This window comes from Apostichopus japonicus, chromosome 1 (assembly GCF_037975245.1).
Source record: "Apostichopus japonicus isolate 1M-3 chromosome 1, ASM3797524v1, whole genome shotgun sequence".
NCBI lineage: Eukaryota > Metazoa > Echinodermata > Holothuroidea > Aspidochirotida > Stichopodidae > Apostichopus > Apostichopus japonicus.
Genome location: NC_092561.1, coordinates 3848050 through 3871069, shown reverse-complemented (window position 1 = coordinate 3871069; position 23020 = coordinate 3848050). Strand labels below are relative to the sequence as shown.

Genomic DNA, 23020 nt, shown 5'->3' with positions numbered 1-23020 from the left:
TGTGGAACCAGTAAAATGTCATACGTTAATGATTGTCTTTAGAGAACACACATTAATGATTCATTCCAATAAATACGCACGGGTATTTTGACACATATTAATCGGATACTGAACATCAGACCATGAATGATCTGTTTAGGTCAAGCTTGAAACTTACAACTGCCTTTAGTGCTCGGCTATTTAACTATACATATAATGCTGAAATAGATATTGTTGCATGCAGTTATATTGTTGTGGTAGAAAATTGCAAGCACATTATTATTAAACAATTAAAATTTATTGCTTTTATGATTTATTGTTATTATCGTTATTATTACAAGTGCACATTGTTACCATGCTAACTCGAATACCCTGTATAGATTTTTGAGTGCACGGACGCACGGAATGTAGAAATATGGGTCTGCACAAATGTGCACTAAAATATGTAGCAATAAACAAGTTACGGGAGGGTGTAAGGTAATTGCTCAATACATTAACACCCAAATTCAGCAATTGGGGATTTCCAATTTTATCACTTGGAAGCTTGATTTTGGATGTACATTGGGTTTTTGTGTCTCGTGTGTTGTATTTTCATTTAGTTTTCAAAGAAAAGCAAAAACAACAACTGGATAAGTAGGATTCAAGTAAGTTTGATATTTCAACTTGAACTACACAAAAAATACTTAAATTTTGATACTCCATCGACTAAAAGCTTTAAGCACAAGGTAAGTAACTAGTTCTGTTCGCCATAGGTAATGAATGAAGGTACAGTACACAGTGTTTTACTGTATATTGTATAGCTCTCGGCCATTTTAACCCGGAAGTATTGAGTGGTGCAAAACGTTATAAAATTAAACTACAGTAGTTAATCACTTCTCGGCCTTTTGGCCAAGATCATGTGCGGTATCTGTTCCCTTGCGAGGTCAATCGTGATACACACCTGACGATGATCACACAGTCACACTCTCGATGCAAGGGGACTGGGGTTGAGAGCGGATCAGTCGTTTGGTTGTTTGGTTTTCATGCCCAGGTTCTTTCCTAGGTGACTTTTCTTAAAAAGTACTACAGTACTTTGAATCAAGTATAGTAATAATTAATAATCTATGATACTGTAGGTGCTTAAGAACTTAATGTAATAATAGGAAGTACAGGCAACACTATTTCCATAATAATAAACACCATATTATTTGATCTTTGAATTGATATGTTAGCCATATATTTTTTACAAGTCACATCTGACAAGTGATCATACATTAAGAAAGTCATATCAATTTAGCATCCGGGTGTAACTTAGAGCCTTTATCATGATTAATAAAATTGAAACTTTAACCAAAATGGAATCATTCGTTAACTTTGCACACAATAATTAATTCACCTTGTTATACATGTATATATAGATATCTGCAGATATCTGCAACATGCAAACATATGGTATCATAAGTACATTTAAGAAGCACTGTTGGGTACATCACTGGGCACATGTACTGTATATTCACTTTATCAGAAACATCAAAACTATTAAATAAAGTTGCTTCAGGGGCCTAGCCTGGGTAGATAAAGGGGGGGGGGAGCATCGAGAAACATTAGGTATCGTCCAAATGTGCGTATATACCAGGGCCTAAATTGTAAGTAATTTTTAGTGGGTGGGCAATTTCCTTTAAAAGACCATCATGATACTATCTAAGCGGAGTGCCACCATCAATTGGTGTGTACAGTAGGGTAAGCAAGAAACTGTTTGCCAAACAATGCCTCCCAGATTGCTGGAAATGGTACTTCCCAGGCCTTGTAAGTTGCATCTGAACAAGTTCCATATTTTGAGATCTCATGTTTGGGAATTTTACACTCACAAAAAAAAGGGTCAATTAGAAAAAATGTATTAGATGAATTCATATTGTAGGGAAAAAGAAGCTCTGCCTTATTGACTGTTCAGACAGGTAAATGAAGATATAAAAGCACACCAGGGCATTATTATGATAACTGTAGCCTGTATGAAGTGGGGAATTAGCCACAGTACTTATGGGGAATTTAGGTGTAAATTAGTTGTTATCATTATTTGTTCAACATGCCAAGAAGGGACTTACTAGGGGGAAGGGGGTGGGTAATAGAACTCAGTGGGTGGGCCATGTAGGGGACTGTGCCGCAATAATCATAGTTAAAACATTGGGGTACTGACTACTGATATACAGTAGGAGCTAACATTGAAACTGAAAGGCCAACCTAAAACATATAGACGTAATATATACATGAGCCATAGTTTCGTAATAAACTGCTACACTGTTCATGATTAGGGGTTCTCTACGTTTATTGTTATTTCTATAAAAAAAATGATCGCTTTTAATAAACCCTGTGTTTTATTGTTTGGAACATCATTCCTACAATCTATGACCTTGAGGTTGTACACTATACTGACTAATTAAAGTCAGAAGAAAGGATATCATTTTGCTAAAACTAACTGCAATAGTGCTCACTGCCTAAGCATTCACATTATCTTAGGCCTATGCTTTCATTCAGGAAGTGAAAAGCTCAGGGGGGGGGGGAGGAGGGGGCTGGGAGGGGCAGCTATTAAACTAGAACTTGATATATAATGATTAACATTGTTATAACAACAACATGGCTAACAGCTTAGAACACAGGCTTAGCACCATGTATCTGTGTCAAAATTCCTGTAAAGTACAGTATATATAATTATCTCAAGAACACTCAAAAAAGTTTCATGAGTGGCATTTCTAACCAAAATGAATGCAAACAAAAATATTACACACTGTATAGTGTTATATTGCTTGTACATGAAGAATAATATAAAAAAATAATAACCTAGAAAGGAGATTAGCGAATGCTCAGTGCAGGCATTCAAATGATCTCCTTGCTCAGCATATAGCCTCACAGACGTATGGGCTCGGTTGCTCAGTTAATTAACGCTATAAATGAAATCTGTCATTCTTATATCTTCAACCCAGTGGAAGTTCTATTTTCATTGGGGTTGAGCAAATGAGAATGAAACATTAATAACCAGTAATCTCATAGCACAATGTTTTCAGAGCTCTCTTTATGAGATACACGAGTCATTATGAGCCTGACATTGGGCTTGTGCCTTCAGGAGTACAGTAGGCCACTAAACCTGGGTGGGGGACATTTGATATTATTTATTCCACCTTCCAGAAAGAGGAATGTGTACCCTGCCCCCCTCCCCATGATTGATGCCCCTGCGTGAAAAGACCTAAATTTATACTTAACAATGCACCAGTTGACGCTTAAAATCCATAAAACCCTGTGTGTGGACTCCTTCATCCCGACATAGGGTTTACTTCAATGACCCACGTGCAGTCTTCCCTCCCCTACTTAAAATCTGTCATTCTCTTCTAGCCCATCGACACAAAGTTTAACGCCATACCTTAATCAATTGGGGGGGGGGGGAGTTGAATTTGCCCCTCCATTCCTCCAATTTGTTATGATGCTCATGTCACTGAGTGACTCTTTGTGGTTATATGATGCTGTAGGCTTGGTAACCTTTGCAATCGTGATGGTGCGTGAGCGTGTGTGTGTTTCGGGGGGGGGGGGGGCTGTGTTTGTGATGACCAGGAGCACAATTTGAGTCAATGTCATGCTTGGTTCAGTAGGTACAGTAGATGCCCTATGTTGGTTAATTGTTCTCTATTGTTTGTGCTACCCATTTCATGCATATTGATGAGTGCATGGGCGCGGTTAACGTACAATTCATATACTGTAATGGCAATATCTCTTCAAACCTGTCTGATTTAGTTCATACTTGGTATGGTGGTGTAACTATAAAGTAAGTATATGCTCTTTGACCTTCTTCATATTCATGAGTTGGTGGGGCTTAATGGGAAATAGTCAAATACACCTTGTAAACACATAAATCTCATCAACCACAAGTTGAATAAATGTCATACTTGGTAAATGCGTCATGATTGAAATTGGTAGAGGTCAGAAGAGGTCAACAGGTTACAAAGTTCCAGCACTATCAAAGTCAGTGTGGTTGTGTTTGCCATCAGCAATATACGAACAGTTTTGGTCTTTCTACTTAATCTTCTTGTTCTCAATTTGTTAATTTAAAGTATGATATTAAGTATAAACACTGATCATAATAATTTTCTTTACAGATTAAATTTCGAGACAAAAATGGCCGGCCCATCGCATTGGAAAGACATCGAAGATAAGTTCTTTGAATGTTCAATTTGTTTGGATCTGTTTAAAGAACCAAAACTATTACCCTGTCTACATAGATTATGTAAACAATGTCTGGAATCTTTACTAGAAGGACAGGTTGGGACATCCAAACAATAGAATCGATGGATTCAAGACTGACTTCCATATGAAAAGTATGCTGCAGTTTATTCAGCTACAGAAAACAATTGAAAATGAAGAAGTTAGGGTCTGTGTTTGCTGTTCAAAGAAGTTAAAGGTTACAGCGTACTGTTTTAAGTGTAAAGATTTTCTTTGTGTTCAGTGTTATCAATTTCACTCGACCAACAAGATGGTTGCTGATCATCGGGAAAATGTATTAGCTCTGAAAGATGTTGAAGGAAAGAGCCTTACACTAGAAAAACTTGCATCATTGAAGGAAGCTCCTAGGTGCCATATTCATACAGAATTTATAGCTCATTTATGTTGTTGTACTTGTGGCAATCTCCCTGTATGTATAACATGTACATATGGAAAACACAAAGGTCATGACCTACAAGACGTTGCGAATGTGTCGAAAGAAGAAAGAGAGAGATTGCAGACGAGATTGGATGAACTTGTAAAACGGAAAGAAAATGTAACCAGCTTAACTGATAAGATAAACAGAATAAATGCAGAACTTACATCAATCGTTGCTGATACAAAAGGGAAATGGAAAACGCAGTACGAAGATCAGACCAGGAAGTTACAGAATAAGAAAGAGAAAGAAAAGAGAGAATTCAACAGATTCAAAACAGTTCTCGAAGAAAGGAGTCAAAAAGAATTGAAAGAATTAAAAACAGAAATGGAAGAGAAAATTAGAAAAATGAGAGACGAGTACGACACGATGATTAAAATTAAAATTAGGGAATCAAAAGAGAAAGAGGACACCAAGCGAAATGAAATAGAAAACAGAGAATTAAAGATTGACGAAACAATGAACAAACTTGATGCAGTAATGAATGAGAGAAATAAAACAATAGAAGAACAACAGCAACGCAAGCTTAGAGAAACACAAAACTTATCACATCTTTGTAACCAATGGGTCAACAAGTTTGAAAATTTGTCTACTATAGCTTCGAGTGTCCTTGAATCGCATAACCACTGGACAGACGCACAGTGTATTCCTGATATAAGAGCTGCGAGCGAACCCCTAGTTGAGGATATAATGTAAGACTTTCCAGAAATGGAATCATTATCTGATATAACAATGGATGATTTACCAATGTTGTGTAGTGATAGAGTAAATATATTGGATAATGTAGAATCTGTTGTTGATGTTGATGTGATCAAAGGTAATGAGTTTTTTTTAACTGGTATAACAAGTACCGGACCTGGTTACATCGTCGTCTCTGGGAGGTTATCAAGTGACCATTCATTCATCACTGTCATAAACAGACAAGGACGTCAGATTCGTCATGACAAGATAGATGCAGGGAGCTTTAGTTATCCCATTCGTTACTGTGCTGCCTTATCACGTGATAAGATAGCTTCGGTTTGTACATTCAATCAGGTTGTTGTTTATAATATCCATGATGGGTCCTTTACTCAAAATAACATAACGTCCCTCTTTGATGACATCAAAACGGTGGGTAAGAAGTATGCGAGATATATAACTACTGATCCTATACGTGGCCACATCATTGTAGGTACATCTATTGGATCGCTATTCATATTTGATGAAGAATTGAAGTTCATTCGAGCTCTGAAGCTGCCGGAGGTTATAAAATGGTCAAGAGATATCATTTATCATGAAGGCGTTCTGCTGATATGCGATAAAGAGAGTAGATGTGCATACGCTGTAACCATGGATACATCTAAAACAGAGGCAGAGTTACTATACAAGCTTCCGAAACCAGATATTGACGGAAAGACTTGGTATCCTTGGAGTATATGTGCAGACAGGGCAGGTTTTGTATATATCTTGTGGGATAGTGCTGGAAAACGTATCATCACACAGTACAGTCAAGATGGTCAGCAGTTGTTGACAACCAAATGGGCAGAAGATACAGCATGGTGTATGACAACATTGATGACAGAGGAGGGAGAGAAGCTACTTGTAGCTACATCATGGTCGGGAAAGATACTTTGTTATGGTCTGGTGAGTATATCTCAGTGTTTCTTACTTTAATATTTCTACTAGTAACATGAATGTTGCTATCGGGATACTCTGATGTAACGACAATTAAAGGGTACATTCAACTGTGATAATATCACCAAGGATATCATCTTCCTGTATTGACTTTATGTATGACCAAGTAGTATATAATATTTATAACATTAAAGATAGTTTTTGCTTGAATTTAGCTCGAGTAATAGTATATGAATGTGTAGAAGTTATGTCCCAAACCCAATATACATGAAACTAAAGTGCAAAACTTGTTCACTGTTTCCTTTACGGAATCGTAGAGGAAAAGTTCAAGAATTCTAACGAGATCATGGTACTGTTGTTGACAAGACATCGCAATGCCAACTTAAGTTGATTAACAAGAAAATAAACAACAAAGGACAGAAAAGGGAACTTAACAGACAAGAAAAAAAGAAAAGAAAAGAAGCTATTTGTTTGCTGAAAAATCTCTACACAAACAATCGACATCTAACATGTCTTGTTTGTTCATTCTAAAATGTGCTTCATTAGAAAAGAGAACTGGATCAATGTTTGTAACTTTATAAATGTTCTTTCCAACAGACACCAGAATAAAGTCATCCTGGAAAAGGTATATAAGGAAGGAATATCCAGAGTATACACCACACTGAATCGAATCATTAAAGGCTGGTTACAACTGATGAGGACGGAATTATCTACATTTGCTGAAAAAAAAATAGAAACTTTAATATGAAACGGATCATAATGATTAAGATCGGTCTTCTTAGTTTACATCATTTCACTAGAATTACTTGAAAGGGAAAGAAAAGCGAGCCACCACCTTAGCCCATTAAAACAATACGACCGTCAACCCCCCCCCCCCCCCCCCTCTCCCCATTCACATGCCACCTTTACCTTACGAGATGAACAACAGTACAGTAGGGAACTAGACTATAATATTGAATGTGTGTATCGCTTCTGCCATTGATAGTACTGTAGTAATGCATAAGACCTTCCTAACATAAGAGAGATGAAATGAGTACATAATACCATGTTTATGAGCTGCCACATGAAGGTAGTGATGGAATGACTATAACTATCTGCCCTGTTTTACTTGGGGACATCAAGCTTCTTGGAAAATCTACAGGTAAATTAAAGATCTTGTAAAAGAGTGGATAGGGCCCTGAGGTCGTTGTAGCTGACTCCTGTGTCAGTAGGGGATCTGCGAGTCTCTCCTAGAAAAATACTAGATGTTTAGACGTCTTATGGTGTGTTCTTAAATATTTACAATTTATGAAATGTAGGGTAAATCCGCGACATCATCCATTTCCCATGACTGACGGTGACGGTGAGGCATGGCTACTCATGTAATACTCGCCACTTACTATGTCAGATTCATGACAGCTGGTTGTATTGAGGCATGGCTACCTGTACCCTCCTTGATACACACCACTAACTGTGTCAGCTTCATGACAGCTATATATGTATAAACAAATAATAATATATATATATATATATATATATATTTATTTATGTAAAGATACTTTCACCATATGGAGAGTATAACAATCACTAAATTTATTTTAAAATGATGTACAATTTAGAAAATAAGAGCAGAGAAGACCTTGTTCTTTGTTTTACAAGTTTTAATTTTACTGATTATTTCATGTCAATAATTGTAAGAAATTGATTTATTTGTGTTATGTAATTAATATGAATTTCACTTTAAATGTTTTTTTCCAGTTATAACATAATTAGGTTCTTTCTTTTCTCATATCATAGAATGCTTAGTATCGAGTATGTCATTCCTATTTGATATTCTGGAATTTTCTCTTTATAAAAGTAATATCAGATCAGATCGTTTTAAATTCATTCCAGAAATGATTGATAGATTTTGAGATTTTGTAAGCATTCATTCTACAGAGTACTATAAACAACTGGAACAACAAAATTATCGTATTCGCTTTTTTTTTTCTTTTTTTTTTGCTCATTTTCGAGGTCCTGCTTTCTGTGAAGTCATTTGGCTGGAATTTCTGGAATAACTTGCTCAAATTTTTGCTCTTCAAATTCAAAAATTAATCTGCAGATTGTTATCATAAATATTCAACTATTGCAATAGCTACCTTTCAAGCCCAGTAAGGCCTGGAATTTTCCGGCTATATTATTTATAGAACTTTCTGTGATTGCATGGACTTCATTACCATGGAAACTGTTGAATATTCAATGAGGTAGACCCCTGTTTGATTTAATTGTGAATGATACGTTAAGAAATTCACAGCAATCTATGGCATTGCCACCACTGTACAGTTTAGTGAGTTTACACTTTTGACAAAATTCAACCATTATTCACTAAATCCACTCATAATTGAGTAAACTTGCCTGAGAAATCCAGGTCATAACTTACATCACAAACTTATGACCAATCATCATCATATGTGTTATGTCATGTAACTTAACCAGATGCTTTTGACCAATCAGCACCCACCTCTGATCTTTTCATGGCATCCATACTGCTGATGGGTGTAGGTTATCTCCATGGTGATCCTATGTGTCTTGTCATGTGACTAAACCAGATGCTTTTGACCAATCAGCACCCACCTCTCATCCATTCATAACATCCATAATGGTGATGGGTTGAACACATGAGCTGTGTAATAACTGAACCAGATGTTTGTAGTGAATCAATCATGAAAGCGCTGATCCTCTCATAACGTTCATCATTCTCATAGGTGTGTGTTATCTCCTTTGTGATGTCATGTGACTGAATCATATGCTTGTGACCAATCAGCATCCAGCTCTGATCCTTTCATAACATCCTTAATTCTGATGGTATCCGTTACCTCCACAGTGATTACATATTGTGGTAATTCTTCATCTGCAATCCAGCACTGAAGCTGCTTCAGGTTGTTAGCATCCTCTAGATCTGTGATGGGGAGAATAAAGGTTTTCTGGATGTCATAAAACATAGCATGTTGAGAACTGCTAGTTTTAGCTGACCAAGACAACCCTACATGGATTTACCATGTAACATTGTATTTATATCTTTTCTACATTTGTACCTTACAAGTCATGTTTATGTAAACACTAAAGCTGAATAGAATTGAACAGTTGTGTTGCCAATCAATGGTACTACACAGGAGCTCACCATGTACAATTTCTTTGATATTTCCCTTCAATTAGCTATGCATCTAATAAACAAATGTTAACACATGCTCTGAAGTACTGATGTAGGCCTACAAGTCTATTTATGATTCAGTTCTGTAATATTTGAATGCTGGCTAAGTAACACAGGAGTCTCTGGTGTGTCATTAAGACAGGAACATCATACAGATGTAAGGTGCTTCATTGAGGCTGTCAGTTTAGAATGCTATCTTGGGTCAAATATATCCAGTAGAATTGTCTATGATGATTTAGCACACTCTACCTGTTACAGTAAAAGTAAATGGGAAGAATTTCTTGTAAACGTCCATTGACGGAATGAAAGAACCACTGGCCGACGTAGAGATTGATGCGAGTACGCAGGTAGGTACAAATGATGCACTAAGTGGCTCAGTCTTGGCTCTGGAAAAATAAAAATGAACTCATTATATCCATGACATGAATGATGCAAACTTGGTACTGTACTGTACATGTTTCCTCTGCAAACTTGATGCTACTTGTTGAATGCAGAGAATTTCTTCATTTTCCACTAGCTAATGTAAATTCATAAATGCCCTATTCTGAGCATGCATTGTGAAAAAGCACACAAACATTTGCCAACATCTTGTATCTGCCCTAGTGCAGATTAGCTTTCATTGACTATGCAATTGAAGAAAACTGACACTGACAAATGTTTATATGATGTGCCAATGAATATTCATTAAAATGAGTCACTGACCAGCCAGTTGGGACAATTTCCTAGTAGTGCTATTACCACTCTGTACTGTCCTCCCTTTATATGCTTCAAAGCACTCCTATTGACAGTACAAACAGTTCCTAACCTTTATCTGATAGAAACACTACTGTATGTACATAATGCTCATACTGACAATACAAGTGCTCTGAAGCAGGACGTGACATTACTGTATAGAACAAAATTGTCCCAACTGGGTGCACTGACAATGTATAGATGACCTGTCAATGAACATGCATTAGAATGAGTCACTAACAGCGTATAGATGACATGCCAATGAATATGCATTAAAATGAGTCACTGACAGCGTAAATATGACCTGTGAATGAGTATGCATTAAAATGAGTCACTGAAAGCGTATAGATGACCTGTCAATGAATATATGCATTGCAAGTGCAACAACTGGTTGTAGCTGTGTACACTGTACACAGTCAATTCCAGTTTACCTTTTGCTGGCAAGGTAAGTGGCTGCATCAATTAAATGGGCACAGAGTGCTGCTGTCACTTGGCCAATGCTGTTAGTCTGGAGAAAAATTTAAAGATGATTTCAAAACAGAGTTTTAAATTTTACTGGAAAAAGAAAAGAGATATATACGATATATGATGAAAAACAGGACAGGTGCTGAGTACTAAGTTTAAATTTATTTTATGAAAAAGAGATGATTTTTGTTAATGCTGAAACTTAAAAATATAGGCCTATAGGTTTAACATATGCTTCAGTGGGACTGGCTGCAATTTCAACATGATTGTAACTATTAAAGGAGAGTAGAGGTACTGTAGAGTCAAGATTAAAAAGTGCTTACGAAGAGTAAAGGTTAAGTCATGATAAACTGATAACGTCAAATATGGCAGCCTTCTGACATGAGACTTAAACTATGATATCTCACAATCAGAGGAAGTAACCCTAGTGTAGTGAGGTGAAGTTTTGAATATTCAGAGCTTGGTACTACTTCTGTATCCTCAAGGGGGTAATACTATTGACCAATTGCTGGACACCCTCTTCACCCCACATAATAGTGTCGTACTGCAGTTAATGTAGTAACTGCATTGTATACATGTACATAACTCTGTCAGTTTGCATGTAGTGATGTGAGCTGTATTACTACGCTGAATAGTAGGCACGCTAGCGCGGTGCATCCCAGACATTCTGAGCGTGTGTCTAACAAATAAATGAACGAAGAAAAGTGAGAGTATTTTGATAGAAGTCCAAGTGAAGTTATTGCGTTTCGATATGAAATAAGATTTGGAAGATAAGATGTTTGGTTCTGTGTACACGTACAACATTCTTTACTAAGCCGCTGTCATCAGATACCCTGGATCCGCCACTTAAATGATCTTGTTGGGTTGCTGTTTTTTCCTCCCTTAAATACAAAGAAGACGTTAACGTTAAAAACTGAGTGTCGCCTTTATTGTTGTCACTGATCTTTACCGACGGGCTTACCCATTACCTTCCTCTCCCGTTTGGCCGCGTCCCAACAAATGGTGTCAGAAGTGGGATAGACAACGACAGCATCGACATATCAACGAACCGACGAAAGACAACGCAGAGGAAAGACAGCTTCAACTCAACAGATCAGGTTTTTCTAATTAAGAATTCTATCTAGGCATAAGCCCAATAGCATCAATTGTAAATTTATATATCTCAAAAATTGTACCTTTATTTTGTAAATTGCCAATATGACAAACCCTCCATCCAGCAACATAGACCTTCAAGCCATGAACCAGTTTTTCAAGAGAGCCATGGGCTTTCATGGCATTCCGCAAGGACGATTAGCCAAGTTCAGCGGGGAACATGGTCGACCTGGGGAACCAACGCTCAGAGAGTGGCTCGACGAATTTGAGCAGATCGTAAGCCCTCACAGTTTGGACGAGACGGCAAAAACAAGAGCGTTGATAGACCACCTGACTGGGGCCGCGAAAGATGAGGTAATGTGCCTACCGGAACCGAAGCGCACCAAGTATGACGAGGTGAAGAAGGCGCTTTTACTATGTTTTACTCCGACAGAGACAGTGCAGAGTCTAAACAGCACTTTCCATAACCGAGTCCAGCAACCAGGGGAGTCATTGGCGGAATTTAGTAGGGCTCTGATGCGTCTTTACGGACAAATGGAGGGCATGGCCGAACCACAGAAAGAAAGGGAGGCCCTTAAGGAACTTAGAAATGGCGCTCTGAAAGAGCAGTTTGTTCGAGGAGCCAGAGAGGTATGGGTGCAGCGGGAGCTGAGAAGAATCTCCATGTCTCAGTCCGTAGATGACTTTGCAAAAATGAGGGAAGAGGCTATGCTGCTTTTTCAGGATTCTCGACCTCAGAGAAAGCCCCACATCAGAGAGGTGACCGCTGAAAGCCATCAAACCGAAGCAGACGAAGCTTCACAACCAATGAAGGCCATGATGGAGAGCCAGCTGAAGTTGCTGGAAGAAGTTGCCAGTTTGAGAGGGGAACTTTCCACTCTGAAGCCGCTGGTATCAGAGGTGGAGGCACTTCGCACGAAAGTGAGAAAACTTGAGTTGAGTAGGCCAAGAGCAAACCGGGGGAATCCTCGATACTCTGGATGGCCAAGTTATAGCACTCAAAACAGACCACCAGCCCGGGTCCTAGACGAAGTAGAGTGCTATAACTGCCACCAAAAGGGGCATTTCGCAAGTAACTGCCCTACTGCACCTGCATCTTCCTTCCCCGAAAATGGACCACAGCAGGGAAACTACTGACCTCTGTTGTGGAGGGCAGTACAGCAGAGTGTAGAAAGTCGAACCAATTGCCCATTGTAAGCCTTAACCCGGAAGCACCAGAATTTCGTTGTCAACAGGATGTTGAAGTAATGCCTATGCAGGAAGTTTTAGTAGCAGAAGTAGAAGTTGAAGACCAAGAGAGAAATAAATTTGTTCCCACGCTGGCAGATGCAGTGTCATCTAGCCCCACGGCCATAGTAGATGTAGGAGGAGTGAAGATAGGCTGCGTAGTGGACACCGGGGCAGAGGCCTCATTAATTCCTTCAACTGTCTACCGTTCCATGTTGGAACCAAAGCTAGGACCATTGGCTCCTATAGGAAACTCCCTGCAGATCAAAGGTGTCAGCGGTTCAACAATTCCCATCGAAGGATTCGTGTTTACCCACGTAACCATCCAACAGCGCACAGCAGAGGTTGGATTTTTAGTCATCGGCGGGGATCTTCCAATTGAAGGCAGAAGGACAGAGTTTCCAATACTCCTAGGATGCAACGCTCTCAGCAAGCTGGCCGCTACGGGCTCTGATCTCGAGGATGAATTTTGTATCTTCCTTGAAGATGTTCGCATACCTGTTAGATGTAAACTTACTCCAGAGCAGACAGCTCGTAAGGGACACGTTAAGTCTGGATCAAACAAAGAATTGATCCCTCCACGTACTGTGAAATACATCACTGGAATTTTACCTTCAAGTAATAGAGATGTTCGAGCTTGGCTTGTTGCAGGAATAGAGGCTGTAAACCTGGAAGTAGTCGAGGGATGTGTAGACGCCACTAGTGAAACAGCCCTTATCATGGTCGCCAATACAACCGACAAGCAGGTGTGTATTCCACCTCACACCATTATAGCCATGGCTTTGGAAGCCCACCAGAAGGACGAGGTGATGGTAGTAGAAGAAGAGGGTAGGATGGAAGTAGCGGTGTATGGAGTAATTCTGGACGAAACAGAGATCGTTGCAGGACAGGCAGCTAGAGATGAGCCCACCCCAGCGAATGAATCGGTGAAAGGTCCTGAGGACTTCATACTCCTTGATGGATCCAAGATCACTCTACCACCTGGGATTAGTCTGCAAGGAATGGACACTGAACAAGCTAACAAGATTGCCCTTTTACTCAAAGACAACATGGAGGCTTTCTCCGTCGGTGATTTTGATCTTGGTTGCTGTGACAGTATTCCCCACATCATCAAAGTTAGTGATGACACACCGATTCGACTCCCTTATAGAAGGATTTCCCCAACACAGGTTGCCGAGGTAAAGACACTCCTTAACGACATGCTAGCAAAGAATATAATCAGGAAGTCCTCCAGTCCCTATGCCAGTCCGATTGTACTTGTTAAGAAGAAGTCTGGGACCTTGAGGTTGTGTATCGACTACCGCCAACTAAACGCTGTCACAGTCAAAGATTCGTTCCCACTACCGAGAATTGAGGAGACTCTTGAGGCTTTGGGAGGAGCCAAATATTTTAGCACGCTGGATCTTTCCCATGGGTATTTCCAAGTTGCCATGGAAGAATCCTCCATCGACAAGACAGCGTTCCGAGTTCCTTGGGGTCTCTATGAGTTCACTCGAATGCCCCAGGGGCTATGTAATAGCCCAAGTACTTTTCAGCGCATAATGGAACACATCTTTGGGGACATGAACATGACACAGCTGATTCTTTACTTAGACGACATACTGGTTTTTTCCACCGATATAGACTCGCACTTGCAGAGGCTGGATACCGTTTTCAAACGACTTGCACAGAATGGTCTGAAACTGAAGGGAGAGAAGTGCAAACTCTTCAAGCCCGAAGTCACTCATCTTGGACATGTGGTTAACGAGAGTGGAGTAGCTGTAGATCCAGGAAAAATCCAGCGAATTGTTGAATGGTCGACACCTCGAACAGTATCGGAACTAAGCTCTTTTCTCGGGTTGGCGTCATATTATCGAAGGTTTATTCCTGGCTTTGCCAAGATGTCAGCACCACTACATGCACTTGCAGGTCATAAACCTAAGGAAAAAGGGGAGAAAAGTCCAAAGAAGAGAGTGTTGGATTGGACACAGGAAGCGGATGAGGCGTTCAACTCGCTTAAAGAACGTTTATCGACTACCCCACTACTGGCATATCCAGACTTCAGAAGAGGGTTTGTTTTAGAAGTTGATGCTTCCTTGAAAGGTCTCGGAGCTTGTTTGCAACAAGCTGATGAATCGGGTAAATTGCATCCAATTGCATATGCTAGTCGTGGTCTGCGTGGCGCAGAGAAGAATTATACGGACTTGTCCAGCTTCAAGTTGGAACTCCTCGCATTGAAGTGGGCAGTAACAGATAAGTTTAAGCAGTACCTGCTAGGCTCTAATTGTATTGTTTACACAGATAACAACCCACTTACTCATCTACAGTCAGCAAAACTAGGAGCCACAGAGCAGAGATGGGTCGCTCAACTAGCCTCTTTCACCCTGGACATACGCTATAAACCTGGTCGGCAGAACAGATGTGCAGATGCGTTGAGTCGGTGCCCAGATAACGACAAGATTCTTGCACAGGAAGAATGTATCGTCGTACCGATAGAAGTTGTCGAGGTGGGTGCGCAAGCTGTTCCCATGGCAGAACCACAAGCCCTGCCATGTGTCCTTCCATCTTATCCACACGAGCAGTTGAAGACAATGCAATTAGAGGACGAAGCATTGACAGTAGTCTGGGGTTGCTGGAGATCTGGTTGGTCCCCAGGCGATGAGATTGAGCCTTGTACTCCAGAGATCAAAGGATGGCTAAAGGAATTTCCAAAGCTCCTGGAAGAAAATGGTATATTGTATAGAGTAACTCCTGGCACAGATGGAAATTGTAAGCAGCTGTTAGTGCCAAGACGTATGCGTATGAAGCTATTAGAATCTGCTCACGATGATTGGGGACATCAGGGCATTGGCAGGACACTCTCTATCCTTAAGGCACGCTGCTTCTGGCCAGGTCAGGACAAAGATGTTGCAAGGTATATCAAAAATTGCTTCACCTGTACAGTTACGAAAGCCCCTACTCCGAAGGTTCGTACACCACGTCGCCATCTACTTGCGTTCCGTCCATTTGAGTTAGTGGCCATTGACTTTTTGAAACTTGATGTTGGGAAAGGTGGTTACGAGGATGTGCTGGTCATCACAGACGCTTTCACCAAATTCGCTCAGGCGATACCCTGCCGCAACCAGACCACACCAGTTGTTGCCAAAGCGTTACGTGAGAAGTGGTTTTCCCACTATGGAGTTCCACTAAGATTACACTCCGACCGAGGTCGCAACTTCGAGAGTAATCTCATCAAAGAGCTGTGTAAACTCTATGGTATCACGAAGACCCGCACCACACCCTACTATCCTCAAGGAAATGGGCAAACCGAAAGGTTTAATAGGACTCTCTGTGGAATGATCCGGTCACTAGATCCAAAGAAGAGGAGAGACTGGCCTGAGTTACTAACCCACCTCGTATTTGTCTACAATTGCACATCACATAGAGTGACAGGTTTGTCCCCATTCAAAATGCTATTTGGCCGTGATCCTTACACTCCCTTGGACCAACTACTCAGTAACACTAAGGAGGACTGGAGTGAAGATTTTGTACAGCGACAAGCAGAAGCAATACAGGAAGCCCATAGAGTGGCAACGGAGCGTATGGAATCATTGCACAACAAGGAGAGAGAGAAACACAATCGACTACCCCTCAGCGATCCGCTAGAAGTAGGAAGCAGGGTACTGCTCAAACGATGCGCTTTTGAAGGTCGCCATAAGTTGGAAGACAAATTCAACCGAGATCCCTATGTCGTAGTACATGTGAACCCAACTGGTGATGTCTATACAATACGACCACTCTTTGGAGGTGCACTCCAGACCGTTAACAGACGTCTCCTAGTATTAGATCCTCGGAACGATGAGCAGGAAATTATAGAGCTGGAGGAACATGGTCCAGTCAACGAGATCGACCATCAGGTAATAGAACCAGAAACAAAAATTGAAACAGATGATAATTATACAGATGACTTCTTTCTTATGCCCTGGTGGATGTTTAATGGTGCGGAACAACCAGACTCGACACCTATACGCCGATCATCCAGACCCAACCTGGGAACACATAGCAACCCTGCTCGTTTACCTCGATCTGTGTTGGACGGCGCAGATAATACTAGTTAGTATGTTACTTTTGTCAAGTTGTTATTTTTGGCAATGTTCTCTTATTCTAAGTCATTATTTGTAAGAGACAGTAATCAAACCTTTTGTATCTAAGACAACATGTAACTGTATTAAGAAATCTTTGTATCAACTTAATTGTTAACTTAGTTATTTCCATGTCAGTCGGGACGATGACTGGAAATGCGGGGAAATTTGTAGTGAGGTGAAGTTTTGAATATTCAGAGCTTGGTACTACTTCTGTATCCTCAAGGGGGTAATACTATTGACCAATTGCTGGACACCCTCTTCACCCCACATAATAGTGTCGTACTGCAGTTAATGTAGTAACTGCATTGTATACATGTACATAACTCTGTCAGTTTGCATGTAGTGATGTGAGCTGTATTACTACGCTGAATAGTAGGCACGCTAGCGCGGTGCATCCCAGACATTCTGAGCGTGTGTCTAACAAATAAATGAACGAAGAAAAGTGAGAGTATTTTGATAGAAGTCCAAGTGAAGTTATTGCGTTTCGATATGAAATAAGATTTGGAAGATAAGATGTTTGGTTCTGTGTACACGTACAACATTCTTTACTAAGCCGCTGTCATCAGATACCCTGGATCCGCCACTTAAATGATCTTGTTGGGTTGCTGTTTTTTCCTCCCTTAAATACAAAGAAGACGTTAACGTTAAAAACTGAGTGTCGCCTTTATTGTTGTCACTGATCTTTACCGACGGGCTTACCCATTACCTTCCTCTCCCGTTTGGCCGCGTCCCAACACTAGCAAGAAAAAAACAGATGTCTAACTTTGACCTACAGGTACATTCACTCACGGAGGTGTGTGTAGTTTCATCCACTACCTCTGCACTTACCAGCAGGTGTCATGAAATACATAATTTACCTGATTATAAAACCTACACAATATACTATATAATGCATGTTGAATCGTAATCTGTGGTGAGCTGCTGTCAACTAATTCAGGATATTCTATTCAAACAGATCTGCAGTAGACCCAACACAAAATATATTGGATAAAAATATATAAAATAATTTGGAATCCAGAAAGCTGATATTCTGTAAATACCGTAGGATTAGATATGTAAAAGTCCAGCTTATCCACAATGATAATATCTGGTGCTGGATTAGCTGAATGTATCCGTGTCAGTTCCAAAAGGAGAGAAGAACGGTTGGAAAAATATCTATGAGGGAGTGAGAAGAATCAAATTTATATAAAAAACAGAAAGTACTGTATAATCCCTTTACAGACGATATTGAGGCTTGCAAGGGGTAATTTCAGCTCCAATTATACTTGCGTTGTGTGGAAATGTTACAAGTACAGAAAGTATGGGTATACAAATGTATGTGTAAATTAGTGTAAAATCATTTTTAAAGTGAACAATTTATGACTCTCTACATGGTCAGTTATCCATAAGTTGCTGATATACAAGTCTAAATTTCTAATCTCTTAGTGTGTTGAGATCTATGCAAAGATTTGTTCTCAAATACAACAAATGTCTTTTACAATGTTAATACTCTATTGGCTCTCAAGAGCACTGAACATTTTCTAATCAAACTTTTACACATCTGGAGCCCAAATGGGCAAGTTTAATTTCATACAGTTTACAGAACTTGCTAGGGGAGATAGATCAAGGTCCAGCAGTTTAAGCTAGTATTCATGCATTCTGAGGGTTGAGGCTCAGTCCTCAAGGAAGATCCTGAGAAGTGGGCCTGAAGCTGGACACTTGATTTCACATTACTGTGTGAAAGTCATGCGTGGACTATTATACTGTAATACTGTACAGTACACCTACTGTGTTTCCAATTCTCAACACAGACATCATTTAAAGCCATGAACATAAAGCACACAGTAGAAAAGTGATTAAATCACAAGATTCATACTTGATAATAATCTGTTTCATAAGTCTAGGGTCTGGTTTCTGGGATCCCTCAACAGCAATCGGTAAGGACATCAATTTCTCTTGCGTAATAAACAACACTGTATGGCCTTCCATGGCAAAAGAAACAGCACACTGGAATAGCAAGGCTGCATTATCACTGAAAATTAAAATGAAAGCAGTTTTGTCTTTGCAAGAATTTGAAATTGCAATTTCAACCTTGCATCAGTTTTAGTATACAGATAATTGTTAGATTTATCAGTAGTACTAGTACAGTGTACAAAGGACTAGAGAAATCACTATTGGTCATACTATTTTCACATGGGTTCTTGCTAAACACATGTTACCACAACAAGTTTTAACTTCAAAATGAACTGTACGTACTGTACTGTACAGTCAAGTTTGTATACAACTCCTCTGTGCATGTGTTTGAGAAACTTGTGCCACTTTGCTCTTTGTACTATGTTCCTATTCATCTCCTAGCTCAAATACATGATCTGAATCAAAACTGTACCCCTGCTGTAGAGCTGTGACTGACCAGTGCTCATATGGGTCACATCTCACATGATATGCAAAATTGTTACATGTATTTGTACATGCAAACATTTGTTGAAACTGAGCAGTTGTTGTAAAATGCCACACATGGTTGAATTTTCTGTAGGCCGACAAAAACATGTTTATTACTGTAGGTGTTACTGTGAGTGTTAGTCCTAGCCTACATATATTACATGGTGGATTTCCTTGTCATGAATGATGGAACATTTTAAAATTAGTCTAAACTTGAGAACACATGCTGCCCTACCATCGGTAACTTTCCATAACAAGACGATCAAGTTCAATTCAGTCGGGCAGTAGACCTTAGCCTTTATTCAGATATAATTAGTTACTGCTTAAAGTAGGGCCTAGGCCTAGCCTACAGTAAGTACTACTACTACTACTACTGTAGTACTACTACTAGCATAGAACTTGTGCAATCCTACTTCCTAGCTTAAAGACTTGGCGCTTTGCCTTAGTGTAACTGTAATGTAAGGGAAGTAGGCCTAGGCCCACTGCACAAAAGTAACGAGACTAAAAACCTTGGATTTGGCCCATATAGCACCAGTCTGGTCTCTTGACATAGGAATTTTGATCCCAATATTGTTTCTTTCACCAAAAAACTATTTTTCTGGTTACGTTCACCATCAGACAATGTATTAAGTAACGGAGGAAACATTCGCTGTAAAACATAAGAAGACATCGTCTGTATTTGTGTTTCATAATTACCGCCTTAAGCAAAGTGACCATACTGTGGAACCAGTAAAATGTCATACGTTAATGACTGTCTTTAGAGAACACACATTAATGATTCATTCCAATAAATACGTACGGGTATTTTGACACATATCAATTGGATACAGAACATCAGACCATGAATGATCTGTTTAGGTCAAGCTTGAAACTTACAACTGCCTTTAGTGCTCGGCTATTTTAACTATACATATAATGCTGAAATAGATATTGATGCATGCAGATATATTGTTGTGGTAGAAAATTGCAAGCACATTATTATTAAACAATTAAAATTTATCGCTTTTATGATTTATTGTTGTTATCATTATTATTACAAGTGCACATTGTTACCATGCTAACTCGAATACCCTGTATAGATTTTTGAGTTCATGTATATATGTACGTATGCACGGAATGTAGAAATATGGGTATGCACAAATATATGTGCACTAAAATATGTAGCAATAAACAAGTTACGGGAGGGTGTAAGGTAATTGCTCAATACATTAACACCCAAATTCAGCAATAGGGGATTTCCAATTTTATCACCTGGAAGCTTGATTTTGGACGTACATGTACATTGTGTCATGTGTGTTGTATTTTCATTTGGTTTTCAAAGAAAAGCAACAACAACTGGATAAGTAGGTTCAAGTAAGTTTGATATTTCAACTTGAACTACAAAAGAACTTAAATTTAATACTCCATCGACTAAAATCTATAAGCACAAGGTAAGTAACTAGGCCTATTTCTGTTCCGTCATAGGTATACTGACTGAAGGTACAGTACACAGTGTATTATATTGTATAGCTCTCGGCCATTTTAACCCGGAAGTATTGAGTGGTGCAAAACGTTATAAAATTAAACTACAGTAGTTAATCACTTCTCGGCCTTTTGGCCAAGATCATGTGTGGTATCTGTTCCATTGCGAGGTCAATCGTGATACAAACCTGACGATGATCACACAGTAACTCTCTCGATGCGAGGGGACTGGGGTTGAGAGCGGATCAGTCATTTGGTTGTTTGGTTTTCATGCCCAGGTTCCTCTCTAGGTGACTTTTATTAAAAAGTACTACAGTACTTTGAATCTAGTATAGTAATAATTAATAATCTATGATACTGTAGGTACTTAAAAACTTAATGTAAAAGTTAGGAAGTACAGGCAACACTATTTCCATAATAACAAACACCATATTATTTGATCTTTGAATTGATATGTTAGTCATATATTTTTACAAAAGTCACATCTGACAAGTGATCATACATTAAGAAAGTCATATCAATTTAACATCCAGGTGTAACTTAGAGCCTTTATCATGATTAATTAAATTGAAACTTTAACCAAAATGGAATCATTCGTTAAGTTAACTTTGCACATAATAATTAATTCACCTTGTTATACAGATATCTACAACATGCAAACATAATATACATATGGTATCATAAGTACATTTAAGAAGCACTGTTGGGTACATCACTGGGCAAATGTATATATTCACTTTATCAGAAACATCAAAACTATTAAATAAAGTTGCTCCAGGGGCCTAGCCTGGGTAGATAAAGGGGGGGGGGAGCTTCGAGAAACATTAGGTATCGTCCAAATGTGCGTATATACCAGGGCCTAAATTGTAAGTAATTTTTAGTGGGTGGGCAATTTCCTTTAAAAGACCATCATGATACTATCTAAGCGGAGTGCCACCATCAATTGGTGTGTAGGGTAGCAAGAAACTGTTTGCCAAACAATGCCTCCTAGATTGCCGGAAATGGCACTTGTTAGTTGCATCTGAATATTTCATATTTTGAGATCTCATGTTTGGGAATTTTACACTCACAAAAAAAAAGGTCAATTAGAAAATTTGTATTACGTGAAATCACATTGAAGGGAAAAAGAAGCTCTGTCTTATTGACTGTTCAGACAGGTAAATGAAGATATAAAAGCACACCAGGGCATTACTGTATTATGATAACTGTAGCCTGTATAAAGTGGGGAAGCCATATGGGGAATTTAGGTGTAAATTAGTTGTTATCATTATTTGTTCTACATGCCAAGAAGGGCTTTACTAGGAGGGGGGGGGGTAATAGAACTGAGTGGGTGGGCCATGTAGGGGACTGTGCCTCAATAATCATAGTTAAAACATCAGGGTACTGACTACTGATATAAGAGCTAACATTGAAACTGATAGGCCAACATAAAACATAAAGATGTAATAGATACATGACCCATAGTTCGGTAATAAACTGATACACTGTTCACGATTAGGAATTCTCTTCGTTTGTTGTTATTTAAAAAAAAATGATCACTTATAATAAACCCTGTGTTTTATTGTTTGGAATGCCATTCCTACAATACGTGCCTGTGACTTTGAGGTTGCACACTACAGTATACTGACCAATGAAATCAGAAGAAAGGATATATGAACATTTTGCTAAAACTATCTGAATAGTGCTTACTGCCTAAGCATTCACATTATCTTAGGCCCATACTTTCATTGAGGAAGTAGATCTCAGGGGAGAGGGGGGCAGGGTGGGGCAGCTATTAAACTAGAACTTGAGGAATAATGAGTAACATTGTTAAAACAACAACATGGCAAACAGCTTATCACACAGGCTTAGCATCATCTGTGTTCAAATTCATGTGAAATATATCTCAAAAACACTTAAAAACTATCATGAGTGGCATTTCTAACCAAATTGAATGCAAAAAAAATATTACATATATATATATATATATATATATATATATATATATATATACAGTATACTGTTATATTGCTTGTACATGAAAAATAATATAAAAAATAATAACCTAGTAGAAAGGAGATTAGCGAATGCTCAGTGCAGGCATTCAAATTATCTCCTTGC

At 39.0% G+C, this 23020-nt stretch overlaps 4 protein-coding genes and 1 pseudogene across 11 annotated transcripts in view; 4 read left to right on the top strand and 1 right to left on the bottom strand.

Annotated features, from left to right (window-relative positions):
- The window catches only part of LOC139955669 (uncharacterized), a 61878-nt gene that overhangs the window by 34461 nt on the left and 4397 nt on the right, over positions 1-23020 (top strand). The window contains exon 1 of one of the 2 annotated variants that reach the window (XM_071955158.1): positions 726-1021. The exons of the other annotated variant lie outside the window; for it this stretch is intronic. Coding sequence (XP_071811259.1) covers positions 1002-1021 — 20 coding nt within the window. The 5' untranslated portion in view covers positions 726-1001. Of the gene's footprint in view, positions 1-725; positions 1022-23020 lie in introns of those variants that run through there. 2 annotated transcript variants of the gene reach the window in all.
- LOC139985134 (uncharacterized) overlaps positions 173-23020 on the top strand; it is a 46016-nt gene continuing 23168 nt past the window's right edge. The window contains exon 1 of one of the 5 annotated variants that reach the window (XM_071954732.1): positions 173-623. Coding sequence is in view for 1 of the 5 variants with exons in the window: in XM_071954495.1 (XP_071810596.1) it covers positions 21191-21210 (20 nt within the window). In the remaining 4 variants the exon portion in view is untranslated. Of the gene's footprint in view, positions 705-20722; positions 20813-21097; positions 21228-23020 lie in introns of those variants that run through there. The other 4 variants (XM_071954560.1, XM_071954808.1, XM_071954495.1 and 1 more) reach the window with 4 other exon arrangements.
- Positions 4280-7141, top strand: LOC139957703 (uncharacterized). Its single transcript, XM_071955306.1, has 2 exons — positions 4280-6262; positions 6851-7141. Exons 1-2 carry the CDS (start codon positions 5348-5350, stop codon positions 6860-6862), a joined length of 927 nt encoding a protein of 308 aa, XP_071811407.1. The 5' UTR covers positions 4280-5347; the 3' UTR covers positions 6863-7141.
- LOC139958310 (uncharacterized) lies at positions 8472-21199 on the bottom strand. 3 transcript variants are annotated; one of them, XM_071955426.1, is made up of 6 exons: positions 21109-21199; positions 18897-19052; positions 18082-18196; positions 10586-10662; positions 9672-9808; positions 8472-9170 (listed from the first exon to the last, which is right to left on the bottom strand). In XM_071955426.1, the coding sequence occupies exons 1-6, from the start codon at positions 21171-21173 to the stop codon at positions 9001-9003; spliced, it is 720 nt and encodes a 239-aa protein (XP_071811527.1). In that variant the 5' UTR covers positions 21174-21199; the 3' UTR covers positions 8472-9000. The 3 variants fall into 3 exon arrangements, with proteins under 3 accessions (XP_071811527.1, XP_071811609.1, XP_071811443.1); XM_071955508.1 differs by lacking the exon at positions 21109-21199 and adding an exon at positions 19695-19726 and having other exon boundaries at positions 8473-9170; XM_071955342.1 differs by lacking the exon at positions 21109-21199 and adding an exon at positions 19969-20157 and having other exon boundaries at positions 8489-9170.
- LOC139972305 (U2 spliceosomal RNA) lies at positions 21037-21260 on the top strand (annotated as a pseudogene).

Excerpts from the sequence above, each read along its gene's own strand:
- LOC139957703 (XM_071955306.1), top strand. The coding sequence starts at position 5,348 with ATGGAATCATTATCTGATATAACAATGGATGATTTACCAATGTTGTGT.
- LOC139958310 (XM_071955342.1), bottom strand. The coding sequence starts at position 20,129 with ATGTCTTCTTATGTTTTACAGCGAATGTTTCCTCCGTTACTTAATACA. Across the intron at positions 18,197-18,896 it reads ATGAAACAGATTATTATCAA|ATATTTTTCCAACCGTTCTT; the intron begins GTATGAATCTTG and ends ACTCCCTCATAG. Across the intron at positions 10,663-18,081 it reads TTTACATATCTAATCCTACG|ACTAACAGCATTGGCCAAGT; the intron begins GTATTTACAGAA and ends ATTTTTCTCCAG.